General features: G+C 35.7%; 2 protein-coding genes across 3 annotated transcripts in view; both read right to left on the reverse strand.

Annotated features, from left to right (window-relative positions):
• The window catches only part of LOC127658934 (acetylserotonin O-methyltransferase-like), a 21,216-nt gene extending 13,744 nt beyond the window's left edge, over positions 1-7,472 (reverse strand). The window contains exons 1-2 of the mRNA XM_052148510.1: positions 7,063-7,472; positions 416-593 (exon numbers count right to left, since the gene is read on the reverse strand). Coding sequence (XP_052004470.1) covers positions 416-593; positions 7,063-7,134 — 250 coding nt within the window. The 5' untranslated portion in view covers positions 7,135-7,472. The remainder of the gene's footprint in view (positions 1-415; positions 594-7,062) is intronic.
• A 2,030-nt stretch (positions 7,473-9,502) lies between these two features.
• LOC127658921 (A-kinase anchor protein 17A-like) lies at positions 9,503-23,738 on the reverse strand. 2 transcript variants are annotated; one of them, XM_052148493.1, is made up of 6 exons: positions 23,535-23,738; positions 22,187-22,548; positions 18,322-18,750; positions 13,209-13,357; positions 12,806-13,046; positions 9,503-10,813 (listed from the first exon to the last, which is right to left on the reverse strand). In XM_052148493.1, the coding sequence occupies exons 2-6, from the start codon at positions 22,511-22,513 to the stop codon at positions 10,154-10,156; spliced, it is 1,806 nt and encodes a 601-aa protein (XP_052004453.1). In that variant the 5' UTR covers positions 22,514-22,548; positions 23,535-23,738; the 3' UTR covers positions 9,503-10,153. The 2 variants fall into 2 exon arrangements, with proteins under 2 accessions (XP_052004453.1, XP_052004452.1); XM_052148492.1 differs by having other exon boundaries at positions 23,524-23,738.
• Between the last annotated feature and the right edge of the window lie 1,185 nt (positions 23,739-24,923).

A 24,923-nucleotide genomic window follows, 5' to 3' on the forward strand; every position in this document is an offset into this window, starting at 1 on the left:
CCGATATACGTGCCCGATATACGTGCCCGATATACGTGACCGATATACGTGCCCGATATACGTGGCCGATATACGTGACAGTCATGCCAATCATTGGAGAGAATCCATTTTTTTTTTTTTAAATAGTTTCACAATTTGTTTATCATGGAATCAATAAATAAAGTTTTGAAGATCAGAAAGATACAAATCTTCACACCGATTACATCATGATTTAAGAGTGTTTATAAAGTGAATTCAGAAACTATTTCAATGCAATTTAAAAATCATTGACTTCAGCTTGTGTGGTCAGTAATGCAAATGCTGAAACATTTAATTATCATCTCACACAGGATTTGTTTTAATGTTAAGCGTCACAAGTGCTACTAATAGAGTCACTCTTCTATAGTATTGACTGCATCAGTGAATGTTGTGTTACCTTGACTGTCAGTGTTTGTGTGCGCAGTCAGCAGCTCGAGACCCACACATGCAGACAGCAGACGTGCAGTCCCGTCCTCACTACTGCGCAGACGCTCCGCCAGCTCACCTGCAGACAGCGGCCGCTCCGACGCATGCAGCTGCTCAAACACTCCCAACTCACATGCAGCAAATAGAGTCTGACAACAAAATCAATATTATAACATGAGTGCCATCAATAAATAGGGTTGGGAACCGAGAACTTGTTAAAGGGACAGTTCACCCAAAAATGAAAATTCTCTCATCATGTACTCATCTTATCTTCTGCAGAACACAAATGAAGATTTTTAGAATAATATTGAATTTCTCTAGGAACAAACAATGCAAGTGAATGGCGATCAGTACTTTGAAGTTTCAAAAAGCACATAAAGGCAGCATAAAAGTAATCCATAAGACTCCAGTGGTTTAATCCATGTCTTCAGAAGTGATATGATAGCTGTGGGTGAGAAACAGATCAATATTTAAGTACTTTATTACTCTAAATCTCCACTTTCACTTTCATATTATTCTTCTTTTGTTTTTGGCGATTTGCATTCTTCGTGCATATCGCCACCTACTGGGCAGAGACGATAATTTATAGTAAAAATGTACTTAAACATTGATCTGTTTCTCACACACATCTATCATATCACTTCTGAAGACATGGATTAAACCACTAGAATTGTATGTGAAAGTGAAAGTGTAGATTTATAGTAGAAAACGACTTCAATATTGATCTGTTTCTCACCCACAGCTATCATATCACTTCTGAAGACATGGATTAAACCACTGGAGTCTTATGTGAAAGTGAAAGTGTAGATTTATAGTAGAAGCGACTTCAATATTGATCTGTTTCTCACCCACACCTATCATATCACTTCTGAAGACCTGGATTAAACCACTGGAGTCTTATGTGAAAGTGAAAGTGTAGATTTATAGTAGAAAGCGACTTAAATATTGATCTGTTTCTCACACACACCTATCATATCACTTCTGAAGACATGGATTAAACCACTGGAGTCTTATGTGAAAGTGAAAGTGTAGATTTATAGTAGAAAACGACTTCAATATTGATCTGTTTCTCACACACACCTATCATATCACTTCTGAAGACATGGATTAAACCACTGGAGTCTTATGTGAAAGTGTAGATTTATAGTAGAAAACGACTTCAATATTGATCTGTTTCTCACACACACCTATCATATCACTTCTGAAGACATGGATTAAACCACTGGAGTCTTATGTGAAAGTGAAAGTGTAGATTTATAGTAGAAAACGACTTCAATATTGATCTGTTTCTCACACACACCTATCATATCACTTCTGAAGACATGGATTAAACCACTGGAGTCTTATGTGAAAGTGAAAGTGTAGATTTATAGTAGAAAACGACTTCAATATTGATCTGTTTCTCACCCACACCTATCATATCACTTCTGAAGACCTGGATTAAACCACTGGAGTCTTATGTGAAAGTGTAGATTTATAGTAGAAAACGACTTCAATATTGATCTGTTTCTCACACACACCTATCATATCACTTCTGAAGACATGGATTAAACCACTGGAGTCTTATGTGAAAGTGAAAGTGTAGATTTATAGTAGAAAACGACTTCAATATTGATCTGTTTCTCACCCACACCTATCATATCACTTCTGAAGACCTGGATTAAACCACTGGAGTCTTATGTGAAAGTGTAGATTTATAGTAGAAAACGACTTCAATATTGATCTGTTTCTCACACACACCTATCATATCACTTCTGAAGACATGGATTAAACCACTGGAGTCTTATGTGAAAGTGAAAGTGTAGATTTATAGTAGAAAACGACTTCAATATTGATCTGTTTCTCACACACACCTATCATATCACTTCTGAAGACATGGATTAAACCACTGGAGTCTTATGTGAAAGTGAAAGTGTAGATTTATAGTAGAAAACGACTTAAATATTGATCTGTTTCTCACACACACCTATCATATCACTTCTGAAGACATGGATTAAACCACTGGAGTCTTATGTGAAAGTGAAAGTGTAGATTTATAGTAGAAAACGACTTCAATATTGATCTGTTTCTCACACACACCTATCATATCACTTCTGAAGACAAGGATTAAACCACTAGAATTGTATGTGAAAGTGAAAGTGTAGATTTATAGTAGAAAACGACTTCAATATTGATCTGTTTCTCACACACACCTATCATATCGCTCCTAAAGACATGGATTAAACCACTGGAGTCTTATGTGAAAGTGAAAGTGTAGATTTATAGTAGAAAACGACTTCAATATTGATCTGTTTCTCACCCACACCTATCATATCACTCCTAAAGACATGGATTAAACCACTAGAATTGTATGTGAAAGTGAAAGTGTAGATTTATAGTAGAAAACGACTTCAATATTGATCTGTTTCTCACCCACACCTATCATATCACTTCTTAAGACATGGATTAAACCACTGGAGTCTTATGTGAAAGTGAAAGTGTAGATTTATAGTAGAAAACGACTTCAATATTGATCTGTTTCTCACCCACACCTATCATATCACTCCTAAAGACATGGATTAAACCACTAGAATTGTATGTGAAAGTGAAAGTGTAGATTTATAGTAGAAAACGACTTCAATATTGATCTGTTTCTCACACACACCTATCATATCACTTCTGAAGACATGGATTAAACCACTGGAGTCGTATGTGAAAGTGTAGATTTATAGTAGAAAACGACTTCAATATTGATCGGTTTCTCACACACACCTATCATATCACTCCTAAAGACATGGATTAAACCACTAGAATTGTATGTGAAAGTGAAAGTGTAGATTTATAGTAGAAAACGACTTAAATATTGATCTGTTTCTCACACACACCTATCATATCACTTCTGAAGACATGGATTAAACCACTGGAGTCTTATGTGAAAGTGAAAGTGTAGATTTATAGTAGAAAACGACTTCAATATTGATCTGTTTCTCACCCACACCTATCATATCACTCCTAAAGACATGGATTAAACCACTGGAGTCTTATGTGAAAGTGAAAGTGTAGATTTATAGTAGAAAACGACTTCAATATTGATCTGTTTCTCACCCACACCTATCATATCACTTCTGAAGACATGGATTAAACCACTGGAGTCTTATGTGAAAGTGAAAGTGTAGATTTATAGTAGAAAACGACTTCAATATTGATCTGTTTCTCACCCACACCTATCATATCACTTCTAAAGACATGGATTAAACCACTGGAGTCTTATGTGAAAGTGAAAGTGTAGATTTATAGTAGAAAACGACTTAAATATTGATCGGTTTCTCACACACACCTATCATATCACTTCTGAAGACATGGATTAAACCACTGGAGTCTTATGTGAAAGTGAAAGTGTAGATTTATAGTAGAAAACGACTTCAATATTGATCTGTTTCTCACCCACACCTATCATATCACTTCTGAAGACCTGGATTAAACCACTGGAGTCTTATGTGAAAGTGAAAGTGTAGATTTATAGTAGAAAACGACTTAAATATTGATCTGTTTCTCACACACACCTATCATATCACTTCTGAAGACATGGATTAAACCACTGGAGTCTTATGTGAAAGTGAAAGTGTAGATTTATAGTAGAAAACGACTTCAATATTGATCTGTTTCTCACACACACCTATCATATCACTTCTGAAGACATGGATTAAACCACTAGAATTGTATGTGAAAGTGAAAGTGTAGATTTATAGTAGAAAACGACTTCAATATTGATCTGTTTCTCACACACACCTATCATATCACTCCTAAAGACATGGATTAAACCACTGGAGTCTTATGTGAAAGTGAAAGTGTAGATTTATAGTAGAAAACGACTTCAATATTGATCTGTTTCTCACACACACCTATCATATCACTTCTGAAGACATGGATTAAACCACTAGAATTGTATGTGAAAGTGAAAGTGTAGATTTATAGTAGAAAACGACTTCAATATTGATCTGTTTCTCACCCACACCTATCATATCACTCCTAAAGACATGGATTAAACCACTAGAATTGTATGTGAAAGTGAAAGTGTAGATTTATAGTAGAAAACGACTTCAATATTGATCTGTTTCTCACCCACACCTATCATATCACTTCTTAAGACATGGATTAAACCACTGGAGTCTTATGTGAAAGTGAAAGTGTAGATTTATAGTAGAAAACGACTTCAATATTGATCTGTTTCTCACACACACCTATCATATCACTCCTAAAGACATGGATTAAACCACTAGATTTGTATGTGAAAGTGAAAGTGTAGATTTATAGTAGAAAACGACTTCAATATTGATCTGTTTCTCACCCACACCTATCATATCACTCCTAAAGACATGGATTAAACCACTAGATTTGTATGTGAAAGTGAAAGTGTAGATTTATAGTAGAAAACGACTTCAATATTGATCTGTTTCTCACCCACACCTATCATATCTCTTCTGAAGACATGGATTAAACCACTAGAATTGTATGTGAAAGTGAAAGTGTAGATTTATAGTAGAAAACGACTTCAATATTGATCTGTTTCTCACCCACACCTATCATATCACTCCTAAAGACATGGATTAAACCACTAGATTTGTATGTGAAAGTGAAAGTGTAGATTTATAGTAGAAAACGACTTCAATATTGATCTGTTTCTCACCCACACCTATCATATCACTCCTAAAGACATGGATTAAACCACTAGATTTGTATGTGAAAGTGAAAGTGTAGATTTATAGTAGAAAACGACTTCAATATTGATCTGTTTCTCACCCACACCTATCATATCACTCCTAAAGACATGGATTAAACCACTAGATTTGTATGTGAAAGTGAAAGTGTAGATTTATAGTAGAAAACGACTTAAATATTGATCTGTTTCTCACACACACCTATCATATCACTCCTTAAGACATGGATTAAACCACTAGATTTGTATGTGAAAGTGAAAGTGTAGATTTATAGTAGAAAACGACTTAAATATTGATCTGTTTCTCACACACACCTATCATATCACTTCTGAAGACATGGATTAAACCACTGGAGTCTTATGTGAAAGTGAAAGTGTAGATTTATAGTAGAAAACGACTTCAATATTGATCTGTTTCTCACCCACACCTATCATATCACTTCTGAAGACATGGATTAAACCACTAGAATTGTATGTGAAAGTGAAAGTGTAGATTTATAGTAGAAAACGACTTCAATATTGATCTGTTTCTCACACACACCTATCATATTACTCCTGAAGACATGGATTAAACCTCTGGAATCTTATGGATTACTTTTATGCTGCCTTTATTTGCTTTTTGGAGCGTCAAAGTTTTGGTCGCTTGTATGGACCTACAGAGCTGAAATATTCTCCTAAAAATCTTCATTTGTGTTCTGCTAAAGAAAGAAAGTCACACATCTGGGATGACAAGAGGGTGAGTAAATGATGACAGAATTTTCATTTTTGGGTGAACTGTCCCTTTAAAAAACTGACCAATTCCTAAGTGTGTAGACCATTTAGAGAAACGTAGACACTACAGAAGATGTGTACAAATCTTGGTCTTACAGACATTTGGAGGTACGACACCTTTTTTCATCAGTTCATAAGATTTTCATAAGTCTCGAGCTGATGGTCCGCTGTCAATCAAACTCTGAATGAGCCCATCCAAAAACCTAATATCTTGTCCTTTCCCTCGGGGAGTCCAATGAAACGAACATCACGCCTGCTCCGGTTTTCCATGTCCTCTAGTTTTCCCCACACGTGTTCCACATCAGCCTTGGAAGCAGGCGGTAAGCCTGTAGCGCTCTTTCGGCCAACTACAGAGACTCAACCCCAAGGGGCGTAGATTTGGGGCGGTGCGGCGTGAAGCATTTACTTGTTTCCATTGATCATGGTATAAATATTGGGGGGTTGTACTTACTTGTTTTGATTAATTGGGGGCACCTTGGAATCGACGCCCCTGCTCAACCCGTTTTTCAACATCGTCTATTCTTGTGATCAGGGTGTAAATTTCGCCTCCATAGATGCGATCGCTCGCCGTATCTCTGCAAGGCCCTCCAAGCCGGTCGAGATGTTCATCAGTGCTGCGGAAATGTTCAAGATCTCCCGACCTACTTCACGATCATGCGAGTCGTCGATTTCGCATTTCTCGATATCCTGCTTTTGAGGCAAAGCGGACCAACCTTCACTTAGCTTCACGTGACTCCACACACATAAGAGTGTTGTCTGATTCCCAAACAAATGACTCTTATGAGCCAGATCTTCACAGTGAATCAATAGCATACACTGTGACCAGTGAGAGCTGACTCTCTTAAGTGACTCATGAATGTTTATTTTATAAAATAAAATACAGTGTGTTATATGTTATAGTTAGGATTATGCAAGTTCACAAAGCCTTCCTAAGAATTTTAGGAATTAGTTCCCACAACATTCCCAAACTCATATTGTTAGGAGAACATGTGACTTGCTAAACTCACTTCAAACAACTTAAAACAGCATTTCTTCATGCTGCTGATGGTGAAAGGGGTGAACTGTTTTCAGTCCCACATGTAACAATCACAGCTGACCATAGTGAAGAAGTAAGTACCCCCCAAACACATCACATGCACACGTGTCTTTACCTTTGACACCAGGAATCCCTCCATGTAATCCAGAATCTTTCTTGGGTACATCTCTTGTTCTGCAGTAGCCATATTTCCCAGTGTGCTGCTCGCCTCTTACGGGGTATAAAACACTGAGCGCTCCGAGAGAAGGTAGCAGTCCACATAATCAGATTAGACGGATTACAAGCCCAGATGGAGCGACTGAACAGAAGTGCTTTGATCAGTCAGTTTTACAGTGAAATAAGAACCAGACCTGTGCATGTGGGTTTATTATCATACAAAATCTGTGTTGATGTTAATGCAGTCGACAGCATCTGTGGTATTGATATTGATCCCCACAAAAGTGTATTTCGACTCGACCCTTCTTTACTTTAAATTTGTGTTCCAGTGAGACACTTCCAATGCAAGTCAATGGGGTTTAATCTGTACACATTAAAATACTGTTTCACAAGTCACAAGACATAAACAATATGTGTGTTAACATGATTTTACTGTCATTAAATCACTTATTAACCACATCTGTGGAAAGATATAGATAATTTTATGACCTCGTTGCCATGACGACGTAATGGTGTAAATCTTAAAACCATAAAATGACTAAAAAAATATGATTGAAACGGCTTTACAGCTCAAATAACTCGCACGTTTTAACATAAGAATTAATGCAAATGCTTTCATTAAGTTATAAGCATCACATTTCTGCTTTTAAACCCTTTAAAAATGGCCCCCATTGACTTCCAATATAAGAGTCCCACTGGAACACACATTTGTGCTTTTATAAAGAAAAGGAAGAACGAGCTGAAATGCATTTTTGCTGTCATTTGAGCTTAACTGAACTCTTTATTGAACATCCGTGTCTTTAAGTGTATAGCTAACGCTTTATAAAAGCAATAAACAAAATCACTTTTTTAACATTACCTTGAAAAGTATGTGCTCCAAATGTGAAGTACATAGTGTGACACATTGATCATTCATCATGATTACCAAGTGTGTATCCTGCAAATACTGCAAAGATTAACAATCAATGCATTCATTGTAAAGAAAAGAAAGCACAATACGGTCTTCAGTTGAAGCCAGACACTTTTCATATAAAATGAAGATACGATTGTGTTCACATCACTGTTTATTCATGTTTCCTTTCGTTGCTGTTCCACCATTAAACTGTGAATACAGCGACTCAAACACGGTCCTTTAAAATCATGTTCGGTGCTTGTGCAGAAGAAAACGACAAACCTTCAGACTACAAACTGGGCCAACTTTGAAATGATGGAAATAAACGAGCACTTCCTAAATGACTGTCAAATTACAATTCAAGTGTTGCAGTCTGCGGAGAATAATAACGATGAAACATCTGATCAAGTGTATCACAATCTTAAAGAAAAGCTTCAGCGACCACGACAACAAACAATAAAAAGCTTCAGTGTCGTTTCTAACACATTTAACCGCTGTTCTGTTGAGTCCTCATAAGGCAAAGAAAGAAAAGCACTTGTCGTTATAATCAATATGTCTGAACGCTCTTCACATCCTAACTGCACACAGATCCCGGCACTGATACTGTAGCGGATCGTTCTAATCGCACTGGACAACAAAGACTTTCTTCAGCCCAACATCAAAAGAATGTTTGTTTGTTTGCATTGAGACATTATTGCCATGACGATAAAGAACATGTCCCTTCAGATCTCATTTCTGTCGTGGGTGTTTCACCTTTGAATTGATTTATTTCACAATCATTTAATTATGATTGTCTTCACTGAAATACGGTATTGTTTGTACTGCTTTTGTAGTAATAATATACAGTAAAAATGTACATTCCCTCAAATTCTCATTACCAAAAAAAAATGTTTTATATAATTTTTATTGTAAAATGTTTAAACATCATGATAGTATTTGTTGTAATGCTTTTAACTTTATTCTGATTTAAATTATAATAAAAAATAAAAGTGTAACAAATTTTACAGTAAAAATACATTAAAAAATTGAAAAAAAAATTCTGTATATCAGTAATGAGAATCATCATCAAAAATAATGAAAATATTAAAAAAATCCGAATTTTTTGGTAATGAGAATTTGAGGGAATGTACATTTTTACTGTATATTATTACTATAAAAGCAGTACAAACAATACCGTATTTCAGTGAAGAGAATCATCAAAAATAATGAAAATATTTTTAAAAAATTAAAAAAAATAAAACAGTGATGAAAATGTATTGATTTTTTTTTATAATAATAATGAAAAAGTATTTGGTTTGGAAATGCTAATTTAAATAAAAGATGCAAATTTTAAGTTAATTTATTGTAAAATTATAACTATAAAAATGGCACAAAAAAAACTTACTGAATAAGTCATATGAATCATCTATAATTATGAAAAATGTAAAAAAATTCTCAAATAACCCCCCAAAAAAAAAAACCCAAACTATTTATTTATTATTTATTAAATAGTTTTTTTCTTCTGATGATTAATTTCTGATATACGGCTTTTTTCAAAGCTTTCATGGTAATAATTTTAAAGTAAAATTCATGTTCATTTCAAATTCTCAGTAATGTAAAAATAATGAAATATAATTTCAATCATTAAGTATTTTGCCATTTTCTGTTCACCTTTTCATTTTGAACTTATATAAACAAAAAGTCTACAGAAAAAAAACATTGTATTACATTATTTTAATGTCAATTATTACTAAAACAGTACAAATAAATCAATGAAAAACACCCGGACGCTCCGCGTTAATGAGAATTTGGTATGAAAATATTTGGATGGGAAACGCTCATTTAAATAATACATTTAAAAAGAAGCAAATTTCATTAATTTCATGCGAAATTATTTTAATAAAAACTGTACATGTTACTGTACATAAGTAATGCTAATCATCTTTGAGAATTATGCAAATTAATAAAAAGCATAACACATCGTTAATGAGAATTTAGGGGCAAACTTGCTTCAATCGTGATTTATTGTCATGAAAATAACACCACAATGCAAAAAAACTATTTTTATGGTCCTAAAAATAAAACCTAATAATTCTCTTTAAGCGAAAGATTCTTTGATGTTGGAGCGAGATGTGACCTGCACATGTTCGAGAGATTCAGTCGACATTTCAACGTTCTCTCAGTGTCGTCTGGAGCGCTGGTGAGAGTGACGTCGATGTCCTCGACTGGACGAGCGACTGCTGCTGCTCTGGCTGTGACTGTACTTCCTGCGGCGCTCCGGACTCGCTCGGTTACGCCTCCCGCGAGCGTGTCGCATTCGGCTGCTGCTCCTCCTGCAACTACTGCTGCGCCTTTGACGACTTCTGCTGCGGCTGCGACTCCTCCTGCGACTCCTGTGCTCACGGCTCCGCCTTCTGCTGTTGCGGCGCCGCTCACGTTTGCTGCGTTCTGTACTGCGCTTGTCCCCGTCCTGGTCGTCACCTTTGACCTCTATCTCCTGTCTCTTTGGCTCGTCGTCGTGGCATCCCATCTTTATCGCGTCCGCTTTGAGCGTCACTCCGTTCACGTGCGTTCGTACCTCACAGACCTGCAGATCCACGTCAATACTGGCGTCTTCACGGGTCTTCGGGTCTTGTGCGTCTGCATTTGTGCTTTTCTTCAGCAGGTTTACCAGCAGTCTGTCGCGCAGCTCGCGCTCTTTCCGCTGCAGTTCGAGCGTGCGCGCCTTCTCGCCCTCCACGCGCCGCAGCTCCTCCTCCTGCAGACGTCTGCGCTCCTCCAGCTGCTGCAGCCGCACTAGCTCGACCTTCTGCCGCTCCGCCTGCTGCTGCTTCAGAGTCTGAGGAGACAAACATGTTCCTGTAAAACACTAACAGCCATTTGTGATCTGAGGTAAAGATGGTTATATATAAAATATTTAAATGTTTTAAAACTCATTGAACAAATAGTTCAGATAGTTTCTTGATGAAGTCTAGAACATTCTGAGTCATTCAGAAGACTTTACTCATCTCCAGAACAGAGTACGGCTCATTTAAATTGGTGTAAAGAAAAGGCAAATATATGTCAACAAAACATTTCGTTTGGTAATACATTTTTTTAATTTAATACTTTTTTGTTTGGTAATGTATTTGATTTAATACAGAGAATTTTGCCGGCATTTTTTTATGAATTTTTTTTTTTTAACTAAAACTAAACAATAATTTCATAGAATTGGGCTGTAAATGTAAAAAAAAAAAAAAAAAAAGCACACTGATGATTTTCTCCAGTATTTATTTTTAATTTAAAACATCTTTGTGCACAGAAATGATGTTTTTTGTATTGTTGGATAATTCCGTGTCTGCCGTCTATTATTAGGAACAGTGTGGAAAAGAAACTTTAATAAATAAACGGATGTTTACAGCGATTAATCACAAACAGTGTTCATTCATTAGTTCTCCTTGCACTTATCGATGACCGGTGCATGATACGAGATATTTGTGTTGCACTCCTGGAAGTGTCCCGTTTGCAGATCGGCTCTAATTAATCCATAATCACGTACAATAAATTGGCTTTCAATACTGTCGCCATGGTAACACAGGCTAACGATTAGGGCAAACTCAGTCATGTGACACTACATTTATGCTTTAATGCCAATTTTACCAACAAAACGTGTTTCCAAACAATTATTTCACACCATTTGATGTATCGACATATGTCGAAAAATATTATGTCGTGTGTGTTTCCATCAGCTTTATTTTGATGCACTAAAACTGGTTTAGCTAAAAATCCTTGGATGGAAACATAGTTAATAATATATAAATTAATTAATGCGAAAATCTCATTCTCTTAATGGGCGAAACAGAGTAAATTTGGAGTAAAAAAAAACGTTCAAGGGATAGTTCACCCAAAAAATGAAAATGGTCATCATTTACTCACCCTCATGTTGTTCTAAACCTGTATGAGATTCTTTCTTCTGTTGAACACAAGAGATATTTTGAAGAATGTTGGTAATCAAACAGATGAAGGTACCATTGACTGCCATAGTAGGAAAAAAAGGAATACCAAGGAAATCAATGATTACCGTAAACTGTCTGAACCAACATTCTTCAAAATATCTTCTTTTGTGTTCAACAGAAGAAAGAAACTCATGCACGTTTGGAACAACATGAGGGAGAGAAAATGACGACATAATTACAATTTTTGGGTGAACTGTCCCTTTAACAGGTCCGTTTCAATCTTTATATACGCAGGAACACAAACACACTAAAATAGTCGAGAGCAAAATATTTGATAAATTCAGGGATTCTATTCACAAAAGTATGTCAATTTTGGTATTAAAAAGTCTAAAATTAATATACAAAAAAAAAAAAAAAGAACCACATTATAGTGACCACGAGGAGGTTACCCCATGTGACTCTACCCTCCCTAACAACCGGGCCAATTTGGTTGCTAAGGAGACCTGACTGGAGTCAATCAGCACGCCCTGGATTCAAACTCACGACTCCAGGTGTGATAGCCAGCGTCAACATGTCAATAATATTAATATTGATATTTTCAGTGCAAATATCACAATACTTTAAATATCAATATTTATTCCCACCTCTAGTAATATGCATTTAAAAACACTATTTTAGCCGAATGTTTCATGCATGCTTTTGAATATTCCTAATAGAGGCTATGAAACGCTAATTCAATTTCATCATTAAAATGGTGTCTAATCAAATGAGTGTATAAAGCTGATTTGAGGTTTAATAGCTACACAACAACATATCACGATTTTAGCGCCTACAAGGAACATTTTCATCTGATGTCTTCATACAGTGGTCATGTGATGCATGAGATGTCATGTGACCTTTGCTCTGCTCAGTAACTCTGCGATGAGTCTGATGGACCCCAGGTTCCTCTGGGCCAGCAGGAGTTTCCTCTCCTCCAAGGCGATCTTCAGGTGAAGCTTCTTCTGCTCTTCCTCCTGATGTTTCTTCATCTTCTTCATGTTCTTCTTCTCCTCTCTCTCCTTCAGCTTCTGCTCACGTTTACGCCGTTTCTCCTCTCGTCTCCTCTCTTTTTCCTCTTCCTCCTGCTGATGCTGTTTTCTGAAACATCAGCACACAACGAGCTGTTGCATTATCAGGCCTTCCAAACAATGTGCAACGTGAAGCTGGGCGACTGAGTTTAGTGATAATGTATGCAAGTAAAATGGCTGTCTATTACTACACATGGTATGCATTAAATGAGCCTGTGGATTAAGTGAATACCTCTCTTCCTCTTTGTTTCTTTCCTCTTCCTCCTTCTCTCGTCGTTTATGTTCTTCTCGCTGTCTCTCGAGCTCCTGAAGCTTCAGTCGCTCCTGCTGTCGTTTCTTTAGTGAAGATTCACTCAGGTGTTTAGTCGTGTCAAACGTCACCTGAGAACACATAATATTCACATTATACTCTGATGTCTTCAACCAGCTGAACTGTGAAGGCACATTTTTTACTAGAGAAAGTGGATTCACACATTTGTGATTTGATGAAATAATCGGCAGAGATTATTTGCAGATAACCGATAGTTCCAAAAAGCATCTATCCTAATCATTATCCTGTGTTACCATGGCGACAGTATTGAAAGCCAATTTATTGTACGTGATTATGGATTAATTAGAGCCGATCTGCAAACGGGACACTTCCAGGAGTGCAACACAAATATCTCGTATCATGCACCGGTCATCGATAAGTGCAAGGAGAACTAATGAATGAACACTGTTTGTGATTAATCGCTGTAAACATCCGTTTATTTATTAAAGTTTCTTTTCCACACTGTTCCTAATAATAGACGGCAGACACGGAATTATCCAACAATACAAAAAACATCATTTCTGTGCACAAAGATGTTTTAAATTAAAAATAAATACTGGGAGAAAATCTTCAGTGCTTTTCAGCTAAATTCTATATAATTATTGTTTATCTTTTAAAAAAATGCCGGCAAAATCCCCTGTATTAAATAAATTACCAAACAAAAAAAGCATTAAAATAAAAAATAATTACCAAACAAAAAAAGCATTAAAATAAAAATAATTACCAAACAAAAAAAGCATTAAAATAAAAAATAATTACCAAACAAAAAAAGCATTAAAATAAAATAATTACCAAACAAAAAAAGCATTAAAATAAAAAATAATTACCAAACGAAAAAATAATTACCAAACAAAAAAAGCATTAAAATAAAAAATAATTACCAAACAAAAAAAGCATTAAAATAAAAAATAATTACCAAACAAAAAAAGCATTAAAATAAAAAATAATTACCAAACGAAAAAAATAATTACCAAACAAAAAAAGCATTAAAATAAAAAATAATTACCAAACAAAAAAAGCATTAAAATAAAAAATAATTACCAAACGAAAAAAGCATTAAAATAAAAATAATTACCAAACAAAAAAAGCATTAAAATAAAAAATTATTACCAAACGAAAAAATAATTACCAAACAAAAAAAAGCATTAAAATAAAAAATTATTACCAAACGAAAAAATAATTACCAAACAAAAAAAGCATTAAAATAAAAAATAATTACCAAACAAAAAAAGCATTAAAATAAAAAATAATTACCAAACAAAAAATAATTACCAAACAAAAAAAGCATTAAAATAAAAAATAATTACCAAACGAAAAAAGCATTAAAATAAAAAATAATTACCAAACGAAAAAATAATTACCAAACAAAAAAAGCATTAAAATAAAAAATAATTACCAAACAAAAAATAATTACCAAACAAAAAAAGCATTAAAATAAAAAATAATTACCAAACGAAAAATAATTACCAAACGAAAAAAGCATTAAAATAAAAATAATTACCAAACGAAAAAATAATTACCAAACAAAAAAGCATTAAAATAAAAAATAATTACCAAACAAAAAAGCATTAAAATAAAAAATAATTACCAAACGAAAAATAATTACCAAACAAAAAAGCATTAAAATAAAAAATAATTACCAAACGAAAAAATAATTACCAAACAAAAAAAGCATTAAAATAAAAAATAATTACCAAACAAAAAAGCATTAAAATAAAAAATAATTACCAAACAAAAAATAATTACCAAACAAAAAAGCATTAAAATAAAAAATAATTACCAAACGAAAAAATAATTACCAAACAAAAAAGCATTAAAATAAAAAATAATTACCAAACGAAAAAATAATTACCAAACAAAAAAAGCATTAAAATAAAAAATAATTACCAAACGAAAAAAGCATTAAAATAAAAAATAATTACCAAACGAAAAAATAATTACCAAACAAAAAAAGCATTAAAATAAAAAATAATTACCAAACAAAAAAATAATTACCAAACAAAAAAAGCATTAAAATAAAAAATAATTACCAAACGAAAAAATAATTACCAAACGAAAAAAGCATTAAAATAAAAAATAATTACCAAACGAAAAAATAATTACCAAACAAAAAAAGCATTAAAATAAAAAATAATTACCAAACAAAAAAAGCATTAAAATAAAAAATAATTACCAAACAAAAAAATAATTACCAAACAAAAAAAGCATTAAAATAAAAAATAATTACCAAACGAAAAAATAATTACCAAACGAAAAAAGCATTAAAATAAAAAATAATTACCAAACGAAAAAATAATTACCAAACAAAAAAAGCATTAAAATAAAAAATAATTACCAAACAAAAAAAGCATTAAAATAAAAAATAATTACCAAACGAAAAAATTATTACCAAACAAAAAAAGCATTAAAATGAAAAACAAAATTAAATAATGAAATGAAAAAAAATATATACGTTTAGACCTATATTTGCCTTTTCTTTACAGACACATAAATGAGCCGTATCCTGTTCTGTAGATGAATAAAGTCGTCTGAATGACTCTCAGAATGTTCTAGACTTAATCAAGAAACTATCTGAACTATTTGTCCAATGATGAGTTCACTTTCAGAAAACAGCTTTTAAACATTTAAATATTTTAAATCGATCGGATCACATTTACTGCTTCAGAAAATATACATTTATGACACTTTAATTTTGGATGATGCTCAAGTTCAGCTGGTGGTTAAAGTCGCTGGAGAAATCTGCGGGACATGATGCAGTTGTGATGCTTTAGATGAAGGATTAGATGCAACTGTTGCTTTTGATTACAATTATGTGTGAAATTAAAATGACAGTAATCTGAATTGTCTCAATAATCTCCATTTTACCCAAAACTTCAGAGGAACAGAATCGGACACATCTGAGAGGTGCATTAGTGATAAACACATTTCTGTATTGATTTCTGTTGAGATAAACCAAAACTTATGCGACAAAGTGTTTTTTAGGCATGACGTCACACACGCCATTTATAATCCATAAAAGTCCATTTGAATGAAAACAGGCAGAAGACGGCACATTTCACAAACTTTTGCTTTTACGCATTTTCACTTTGTCGATAACAAAATGGCGTGAAAAGCATATAGAAACTAGATTAATGTCATATATCAGCCCAAAATCAAAAGGAAAAATAAATAAATATTTTGCTCAAAAAAAGTAGCATAATTAATGAATTATTAAACGTATTACAGTAAAAAAAGGACTGCGATTATTAAAACCAGTACAACAAACACTACCATCATGTATCAAATTCACAATACAGAAAATCATAAAGGCTTTAAATATAAATCTTGTTTTCTTAATCTTTATATTGTTTGTTTAATTATTTAAAAAAAAAATTACATTGTGACAATATTTTTCTGACAGTTTCGCACATTTTACCAGCAAATTCTCATTAATGCAACGTGAAACGTTTTTTAATATATTATTTAAATTGTTTAGTGTATACGTACATCATTGCAGCACGCCTTGCACTCAATGTCTCGCGGATTTTAAGTGTCATTTTCAACATGCAAAATATAAATGTCATTTTTATCTCTTTTATATATACTGTATATATATATAAAGATGACCCGGGGAGGTTTGGTGAGATTCACTCACAGTGCTAATATTTTGCCAACTCATGAAAGGGTACAGGGGCGTATCTGAGGAAAGGAGGAACACCTGCACCTCACATGTCGCTGTCTGGTGTCTTTGGACTGTTGAAATCATAATACAGGCTCGACTTCATTTCATTAAAAGCTCTTAAAGTGACGGCGTCACTGAAGGACTGTAGTGAATAGACTTCATCTCATTAATGGAGCTGCACACAGAATCCGCTTGTACTAAAGCCTCTTTCATCAAATGTAAATGAATCCTGAAGAACTGCAGGATTAATGAGATCCGCACCAGCGGCGTGTTGGAGTCAAGCTTCCTTAAATGGCATATTTACAGGGTTCCTGCTGGGTCAGAATTGGTCTTCGGTGGTGGCTGACTGAACACGTTTTGTTTTTTCATAATTGCAATTAATATTTAAGATAAGTTGTTGCAATTCATTTTTGAAATGAATATGATTTTTTTTGATCATCTGAGCATCTAGAAACTTCTGAACTCAACTGAATCTTTTGCACTTCAAGGTGAAAATTAAACTAAATTAACTCTTTATTTCTACAGTATTGGGCTAGTGTGACGAGGAGGAGGGTGGGGCCGTGACTATGCATGCCGGCCCCCAATCATGCTAATCAGCTGAGGAGATGGCAGTTCGGGAGAGAGCCACGCACAGCTGCCCCGGTGTGTGCGTTTATGTTTTGTGTTTTTTGTTTAAGTTCCTATTAAAATATGACTGATTGTTCAGCCGGTTCCCGCCACCTCCTTTCCCATTTGAACCTGCTTACATTGCTGCCGAAGCCCGGGAAGGAGGAGGGATGCGCTGTCGTGGAGTCCTCACCACTGCCGTCCGCCCAAAGGAGCCGCCGCGGCAATCCAACGGGGGACCGCGGCCGCCAGACACCTGGACATGGAGGAACGGTCGCCATCTTGGAGGGGAAGAGTTGTTCCCTACTGGCCGCCAAAACGCGGAGGGGCGTTCCATCCGCCAGGGGTCGGAGGACTTGCTACGGTCCACCCGGGGAAGAGGTTGGGGAGTGGCTGAGGGGAGGGCGACAGCGTATCGGGCGGTGGTGAACTATGTTATTCCTCTCTCTCCTCTCACTGGCGCTCCGCTTTGCCCTTTCCCTCTCTTTTTTCCCTCCACTCGTCCCCCTCCCCAGCCCAAGAGAGGCAGGCAGGCGTGAACAAAAAATGTCATGCCAGGGGTCCCCCGGCCTGAGGCAAAGGAGGGAGGAGTGTGACAAGGAGGTGAGGGATAAGTGCAGCGAACGCAGCAGTTCGGGAGAGACAGAGCCAAACGCAAAACCTTTCTTCAAATAATGTTGATCACTGCCTTTGTTTTACTCATAAACCAAAAAATGCTGTCCTAAACCAATTCCATGTTAGCCAATAAACGGACATAAATAAACGCACCTTGATATTGCAGGCCACGGCTTTCCCGTCATCCCCTTTAAACATCAGCTTCATTCCTCTCAGCGAGTCCACGGCTTTGACGAAGCCCGTGTGATCCTGATACTGCACGTAACCTTCAAAGTTCAAGTGTCCTCCGAACGAGAACGTGTTGAAGTTCTTCCCCGTCATCTCCTCGCGGTACGGATCCAGCATGGGAATGTCCACATTCCGGATCTTACCGAACTGCTCAAAAACAGTCTTCAGGACGGCCTCCGACGGTCTGTCAGGAGAAGCGTCCTTCGGCGCGAACCACTTGCAGGGAAGCCCCTCCAGATGAACGGTGTCTGGACGCTCTCCGGGAACCGTCTCGTTCATGTCTTTGGCATCTCTGAAGAACGAGTCCCAGTCGTGGCGTGTCGGGAAGTCCACTTTATTCTCAGCCGACCGCACCTGAGTAGACAAATGGACGTTAACTTCAGTTCATTTGAAATGGTCATACAGTGTGACAAATACACATTCCATTTGACGTGTAACTGATACATTTACAGCAGTTGAGATGGAATGTCACAGTTCGACATATTTTGATACATTGTTTCAAAGACTCTCATTTGCTACATCAGCACAATTAAATAAGTTCTAAATCTGTCTATGATTCGGAGGATCACACCACAGGACTGAACACATCAACATGGACATACTTCCATATAAACATAACATTATTTATATATATTCTAAACAATAAGACTTTTTGACAAGCTTGAAAAACATCTAATTTACTCCCTGAAGGATCTTCAATTAGACACTCCACAAGATTGAATAAGTGGTAACAAAATAGACAATATAGACATCTTAAATGTATTTATGGTAATGTTACTGCATAACCGCTTTATTATTTAATAGACGCGATTCGATGATGAACAAAGTTTTATATTTGGGTCATTGACAAAAATCTTGTGCAAGACGATAAAAATGAGAAAACGCAAATTCTGGTTTAAAACACGTTTATCGAGTTCCTAGAAATATGTAATCTGCCCGTGTTGATTTTATAATTTTATAAAAAACATTTAACATTTTCAGCATAAAAAACAAAACAATTATGACTTTAAAAATGTCAAGCGTTAGAATAATAATTTCTGCAATTTTCAAAACATATTTTTCAAGGCAAAAGATATTTTTACAGATAGAAAATGTTTTTAATAAAATAAAATAAAAATTATAATAGGGTTATCCCATTTGAGCTGAACAAAACGTGTTTAACCAGCTGTGGTTAACCCAACTGACTTTGATTTGAAGAACGAAAATTTTTTCAACTAGTATTTTCGAAAATAAATGATGTCACTGCTTATTTAAAAAAATGTAATAAAAAGATTATTCCAAACTATTTATGGGACAGAGACAAATCAAGGTGTCCGAGGTGCTAAAAATTTGAAATCTTTTAAAAATCTAGTTAAAAACACGTGTCAAGTTAATAAAAATTGCATATTCATGTCCATGTTGGTTTCATACATTTCTGAAATAAATAAAAATATTTTATAATATTATTAATAATAATAATAATATTTAGTAAAAGGTATAAAGTTACTTTACTTGCCCCTTGAACATGTGAGTGAACGCAACTTAAAGGGACATCAATTTTCAGACATTTTCATAATCGATCATCGTGGAAATTAACGATCAATTAAGCGATTAACGTTAATAATCGCAAAACGCACACGGAGGACTCCAAATAATGTGCGCATGTAGCATATTGTTTAAATATAATTTTAATTATTACACTTAAGAAATGAAAGCATTGCCATTTTCCTCAAAACATTCTTATTTCAGTGTATTTTAATAAATTAACATTATGTTTAGTTCAAATCTGGGACTTGTCTAATTGCTGTTAAAGATACGCAAGATATATAATTACATATTAAAACTTCACGTTGTTGATCGTGGGATATTTCGGACCTTTGGACTTTTATTTTTACTTGAAGTCAAATCAGAACGCAGTCCTTAAAATACCGTTTCTAAGGCAATGGTGAGATATCAGCCGAAAGTACCTTCGTGCATTCCCGGCGATCGCTGGCGTAATTGTAGGTCACGCGTGCGCGGAAATCATTAATGTTAATTTATAGAAAAACACTCCAATATTGTTTACATTGAACCGCTTCATCTCTGATCTGTGCGGCTTCTTCTGTGGTGACCGTATAGACAACCCTGTCCTGAAATTAATTAATCGATCAAATCAATATATTATTTAGAAATATCACAAATCAAGAGTTACACCAATTGACCTGAACAACAAAAGGTCAAAATGTAGATTAAAAAAATTACAAAAATTCTCTGATGACAATAGAAAGGCACCTGTAAGTTGGTTACGCCCCCTGACTGGTTCGATTCGGTGGACAAACGTTTTTTACTAATAATATTTTTTAAATCTTATTATAATAATTTCAGCTTTTAATATAACTTGTTTATATTTTTATGCATTTTATTTTTTGCGTGTTTTCGGACGGTTACGCCACATGACATTTTTTAAATTAAAGGGCACCTATTATGCGAAATTCACTTTTACATGGTGTTTGCAGATAAATGTGTGTCGGCAGTGTGTGTGAACACAACCTCCCTACAATGATAAAAATCCACCCAGTCCTTTTTCTTTAATCGGCATTAATCATAAACACAGTTTCAGAACAAGCCGTTCACAGATTCTGTTCAAAGTGACGTCACTGTATACAGGCCCCGCCCACGACGGTTGACGGACATGTTTGTTTGTGTGTTGTTTCGTTATAGCGCACAGTGAACATTGTAACAGTATTTGTGGGTGTTGCTCATCCATCGTTGAAAACTGCCGAAAAAACTCAACAATCAAATAAATAAATAAATGTATCAAATAACAATTCGGAAACTTCGTGGTTCATTCTCAAATTTCCTTCTGCGGAGTCTCTCCCTCATCAGTGTCTGACTCCGGTTCAAACATATCGGGCTGAACACCTCTATATTCACTCTCAATCATATTGCTTACGATGTTTAGTTATCCCAAGAAGAGATGTCAAAACTCCGCCCTATTCTGGATATGGGGCGGGGGCGCACCAGCTCATTTGCATTTAAAGAAACACACACACACACACACACACACACAAAAACAGCTCGTTTTTATTCCCACCCAAAAATTTCAACATAGTATAATAAATGATCCGTGGGGTTCCTGATATTCACAGACACATTCTAGAGACACCAAAGATTTAAATGACATCTTGTGAAAAGGGGCATAACAGCTGCCCTTTAAGCCCCAGACATAATAATCTAAATGATTCTGAACTCATGTGAGATTAAAATCGAAAACATGCCAATCATGGTATATGAGTATTAAAGTCACTTTTATATCATTTGGACGCCCAATTCCCAATGTGCTCCAAGTCCTCGTGGTGGCGTAGTGACTCAATCCGGGTGGTGGAGGACGAATCTCAGTTGTCTCCACGTCTGAGACCGTCAATCCGCACATCTTATCACATGACTTGTTGAACGCGTTACCACGGAGACATAGTGCGTGTGGAGGCTTCACGCTATTCTCCGCGGCATCCACACACAACTCACCACACGCCCCACCGAGAGCGAGAACCAAATTATAGCGACCACGAGGAGGTTACCCCATGTGACTCTACCCTCCCTAGCAACCGGGCCAATTTGGTTGCTAAGGAGACCTGACTGGAGTCTCTCAGCACAGCCTGGATTCAAACTCCAGGTGTGATAGTCAGGGTCAATACTCACTGAGATACACAGACTCCCCCCAAACTTAAATGATGATGACATTCACACCACAGGACAATTTATAAATATGACTTGAAACTAAAAAAAAATGTATGGACCGTAAAATCCCACATCATCAAAACAAGCAGCTCACCTTCAGGATGTCGGTGAATCCGCTCAGTTTGATGCTCTTCCCCTCCAGTTTGCTCAGGATCCGTTTGACCACACTCCTGTTCTCCACCTCGCCCTCGAAGCGGATGAAGTCCATGGTGCTCTTAGAGATGCGGAGCGAGGAGAACTGCTCCGGCTGCACCATGGACTTCAGCCGCTCCATCACCTCCCAGTTAGAGATGGATTTACCGGGCAGCTTCAGGTGAGGAAGGGCCACGCTGATGGTCATTTTGGCGATGGGCTTCAGGTAGAGGTGATACTCCGGACACAGATCCAGAGCTTCAGCCGTGTCATTGACTATGGATGCCATGACGGAGTCCAGGACAAACACGCTTCAGACAAACACTTCAAGAAAACACAAAGCAGACAGACAGATTAGTTGTGTTAGAAATTGGGAAGCAGATTTAGAACAGCTGGTAGAAGTCTGACACCGATACGGTCCTGCTGGTGAAAGGGGAGAAACTAGTGACAGGCCGAAGAATCGGCTGATATTTCAGTCTTTCCATATTTTAGTGAAAATATTGCAGATATTGAGTAAATAGAAACATTAAAAACCTCCTATAATAGTTTGATGATTTTAGCAACAATAACTGTGGTAACCAATGTTGGGAAAGTTACTCTAAAAAAGTAATTAATTACTAACTACTAATTAGTATTACATCTTTTACATTGCAATTAGATTACTCTGTCTGAAAGTAATTGCATTACTTGTAACTAATTACTTTCTAAAACCCTGATCAACCTCGACCAGATGAAAAATACAAGGATAGACATGAAACTGTTCTTTTAATTCTTTCAATTAAATCATATAAAATTAATTAATTATTCATAAACTGGCCAAAGAATTTAAAGGGGCAGCATTAAATTACAAAACATGAAGACATTAATCATTTCGATTTTAAATTCACTATTGTTTTATATAGAATTGTTCTATAGTCTATACAGTATTTAACGCAATTACATCAGAAGTAACTAATTAAATTAGTGAAAAAGTAAGAGTAATCCCTTACTTTTATTTTTCAATGAAAAATATATTTAATTACAGTAATTACTTAGTGATGCATTATTACACTCAACACTGGTAATAGTTTCCAGAACATCAATTCTGCACAGAACAAGTTTTCATTACAAACAAACAACTAGAACATTTAATAATGTAAATGTTATTTCAATGTTAGTTTAACGATAGTTCAATGTTAGGCAACACTTCATGCAGTAATACGAGTACATGCATAATATCACAAACACATCTATTACACATTTATTTCAGCAATCAGGAGCAGATATATTTTGAGAAGAGAGTTATTAATTCATATTTACAGATAGTTTACCGGTGTAAATCATCACAGATCCTCCACCACGGGTTATTTCAGCTAAACTAGTCTAACTAGATCCTTACTAGGGTTACAGAGAAACATTTGTGGACTACGTAACTACTAATAAACGTTCTGCATATGAAACAGATGTTTTAAGATGAGTATAAATAACACGAACTGACTAATAATCGTAATCTGCTGCACTGGCCGCACATGATGCTCACAGCTTCCGCATACGTCACACAAACCGGAAGTGAAGGGGAAACTCTCTGCCGCGCATGCGTGCTGCTCACATACATTACTTAAATCGTTCTATGAAAGGAGAAACATTTGTGTCCACAAAATGTGAAGTTCAGTAAACACTAAAAATCTGCTATGACGTGTTTTGCACATTTAAAGGGACAGTTCACCCAAAAATGAAAATTCTCTCATCATTTACTCACCCTCATGCCATCCCAGATGGGTATGACTTGCTGGGTTCTGCAGAACACAAATTAAGTTTGTGTTCATTTTCTCAAATTCTGCAGAATAACACAAATGAAGATTTTTAGGAAAATATTTCAGCTCTGCAGGTCCATACAATGCAAGTGAATGGTGACCAGAAATTTGAAGCTCCAAAAAACACATAAAGGCAGCATAAAAGTAATCCATAAGTCTCCAGTGGTTTAATCCATGTCTTCAGAAGTGATATGATAGGTGTGTGAGAGAAACAGCTTGTTCCTAGCATCCCAATCTGGACTCTATCTGCCCTAAACAGTGTCCGAGAGAAGAATTATAGAGTCCCAAATCATAGTAGGTGGAACTAAAAAGTGTTCTAATAAGTGTTTTCGGCTAAGATTGCCCTCTGTCCCTTGCTTGACAAAGAGGAGTTTGACAGTCCACTTCAGAACTGCAATAGTCATAAATGAAAAACTATGGCACATCTTCACTTCATCATGTTTTTTACAACATAAAACATGAAAAATTAAATTAAATGAGGAACGAGTAGGTCATGATAACTGTAACAGGATGATTGACAGGTCAGTGTACAATGAGAGGATACACGTAGCAATGCAAGATGCGATTTTATGGCACGGTCGTACATATGTCCCAAAACTTGCATCCTTTTTTGCTTCACACTAAAGTGTAGACTCTTCCATCACAAAAAGAGTGCACACTTAATGGGCTTAGTATAAGTAGGCGAATAAGGACACGGCAAATATTTAAGAATAGGACAATAGGACAAATGAAGAAGAAAGTGAAAGTGGAGATTTACAGTAAAAAAAAGGACTTCTCGGCCACACCTATAATATCGCTTCTGAAGACATGGATTAAACCTGTTTAGTAGGTTTGGTTTTGAATCAGAACAAACCCTTAAAATGTGCTGAACTCTGCATATTTCACACATTCTAGTCCGGGAGGCCT

This window comes from Xyrauchen texanus, chromosome 18 (genome assembly GCF_025860055.1).
Source record: "Xyrauchen texanus isolate HMW12.3.18 chromosome 18, RBS_HiC_50CHRs, whole genome shotgun sequence".
Lineage (NCBI taxonomy): Eukaryota > Metazoa > Chordata > Actinopteri > Cypriniformes > Catostomidae > Xyrauchen > Xyrauchen texanus.

Excerpts from the sequence above, each read along its gene's own strand:
- LOC127658921 (XM_052148493.1), bottom strand. The coding sequence starts at position 22,513 with ATGGCATCCATAGTCAATGACACGGCTGAAGCTCTGGATCTGTGTCCG. Across the intron at positions 18,751-22,186 it reads GATTCACCGACATCCTGAAG|GTGCGGTCGGCTGAGAATAA; the intron begins GTGAGCTGCTTG and ends TTGTCTACTCAG. Across the intron at positions 13,047-13,208 it reads AGAAACAAAGAGGAAGAGAG|AAAACAGCATCAGCAGGAGG; the intron begins GTATTCACTTAA and ends CTGATGTTTCAG.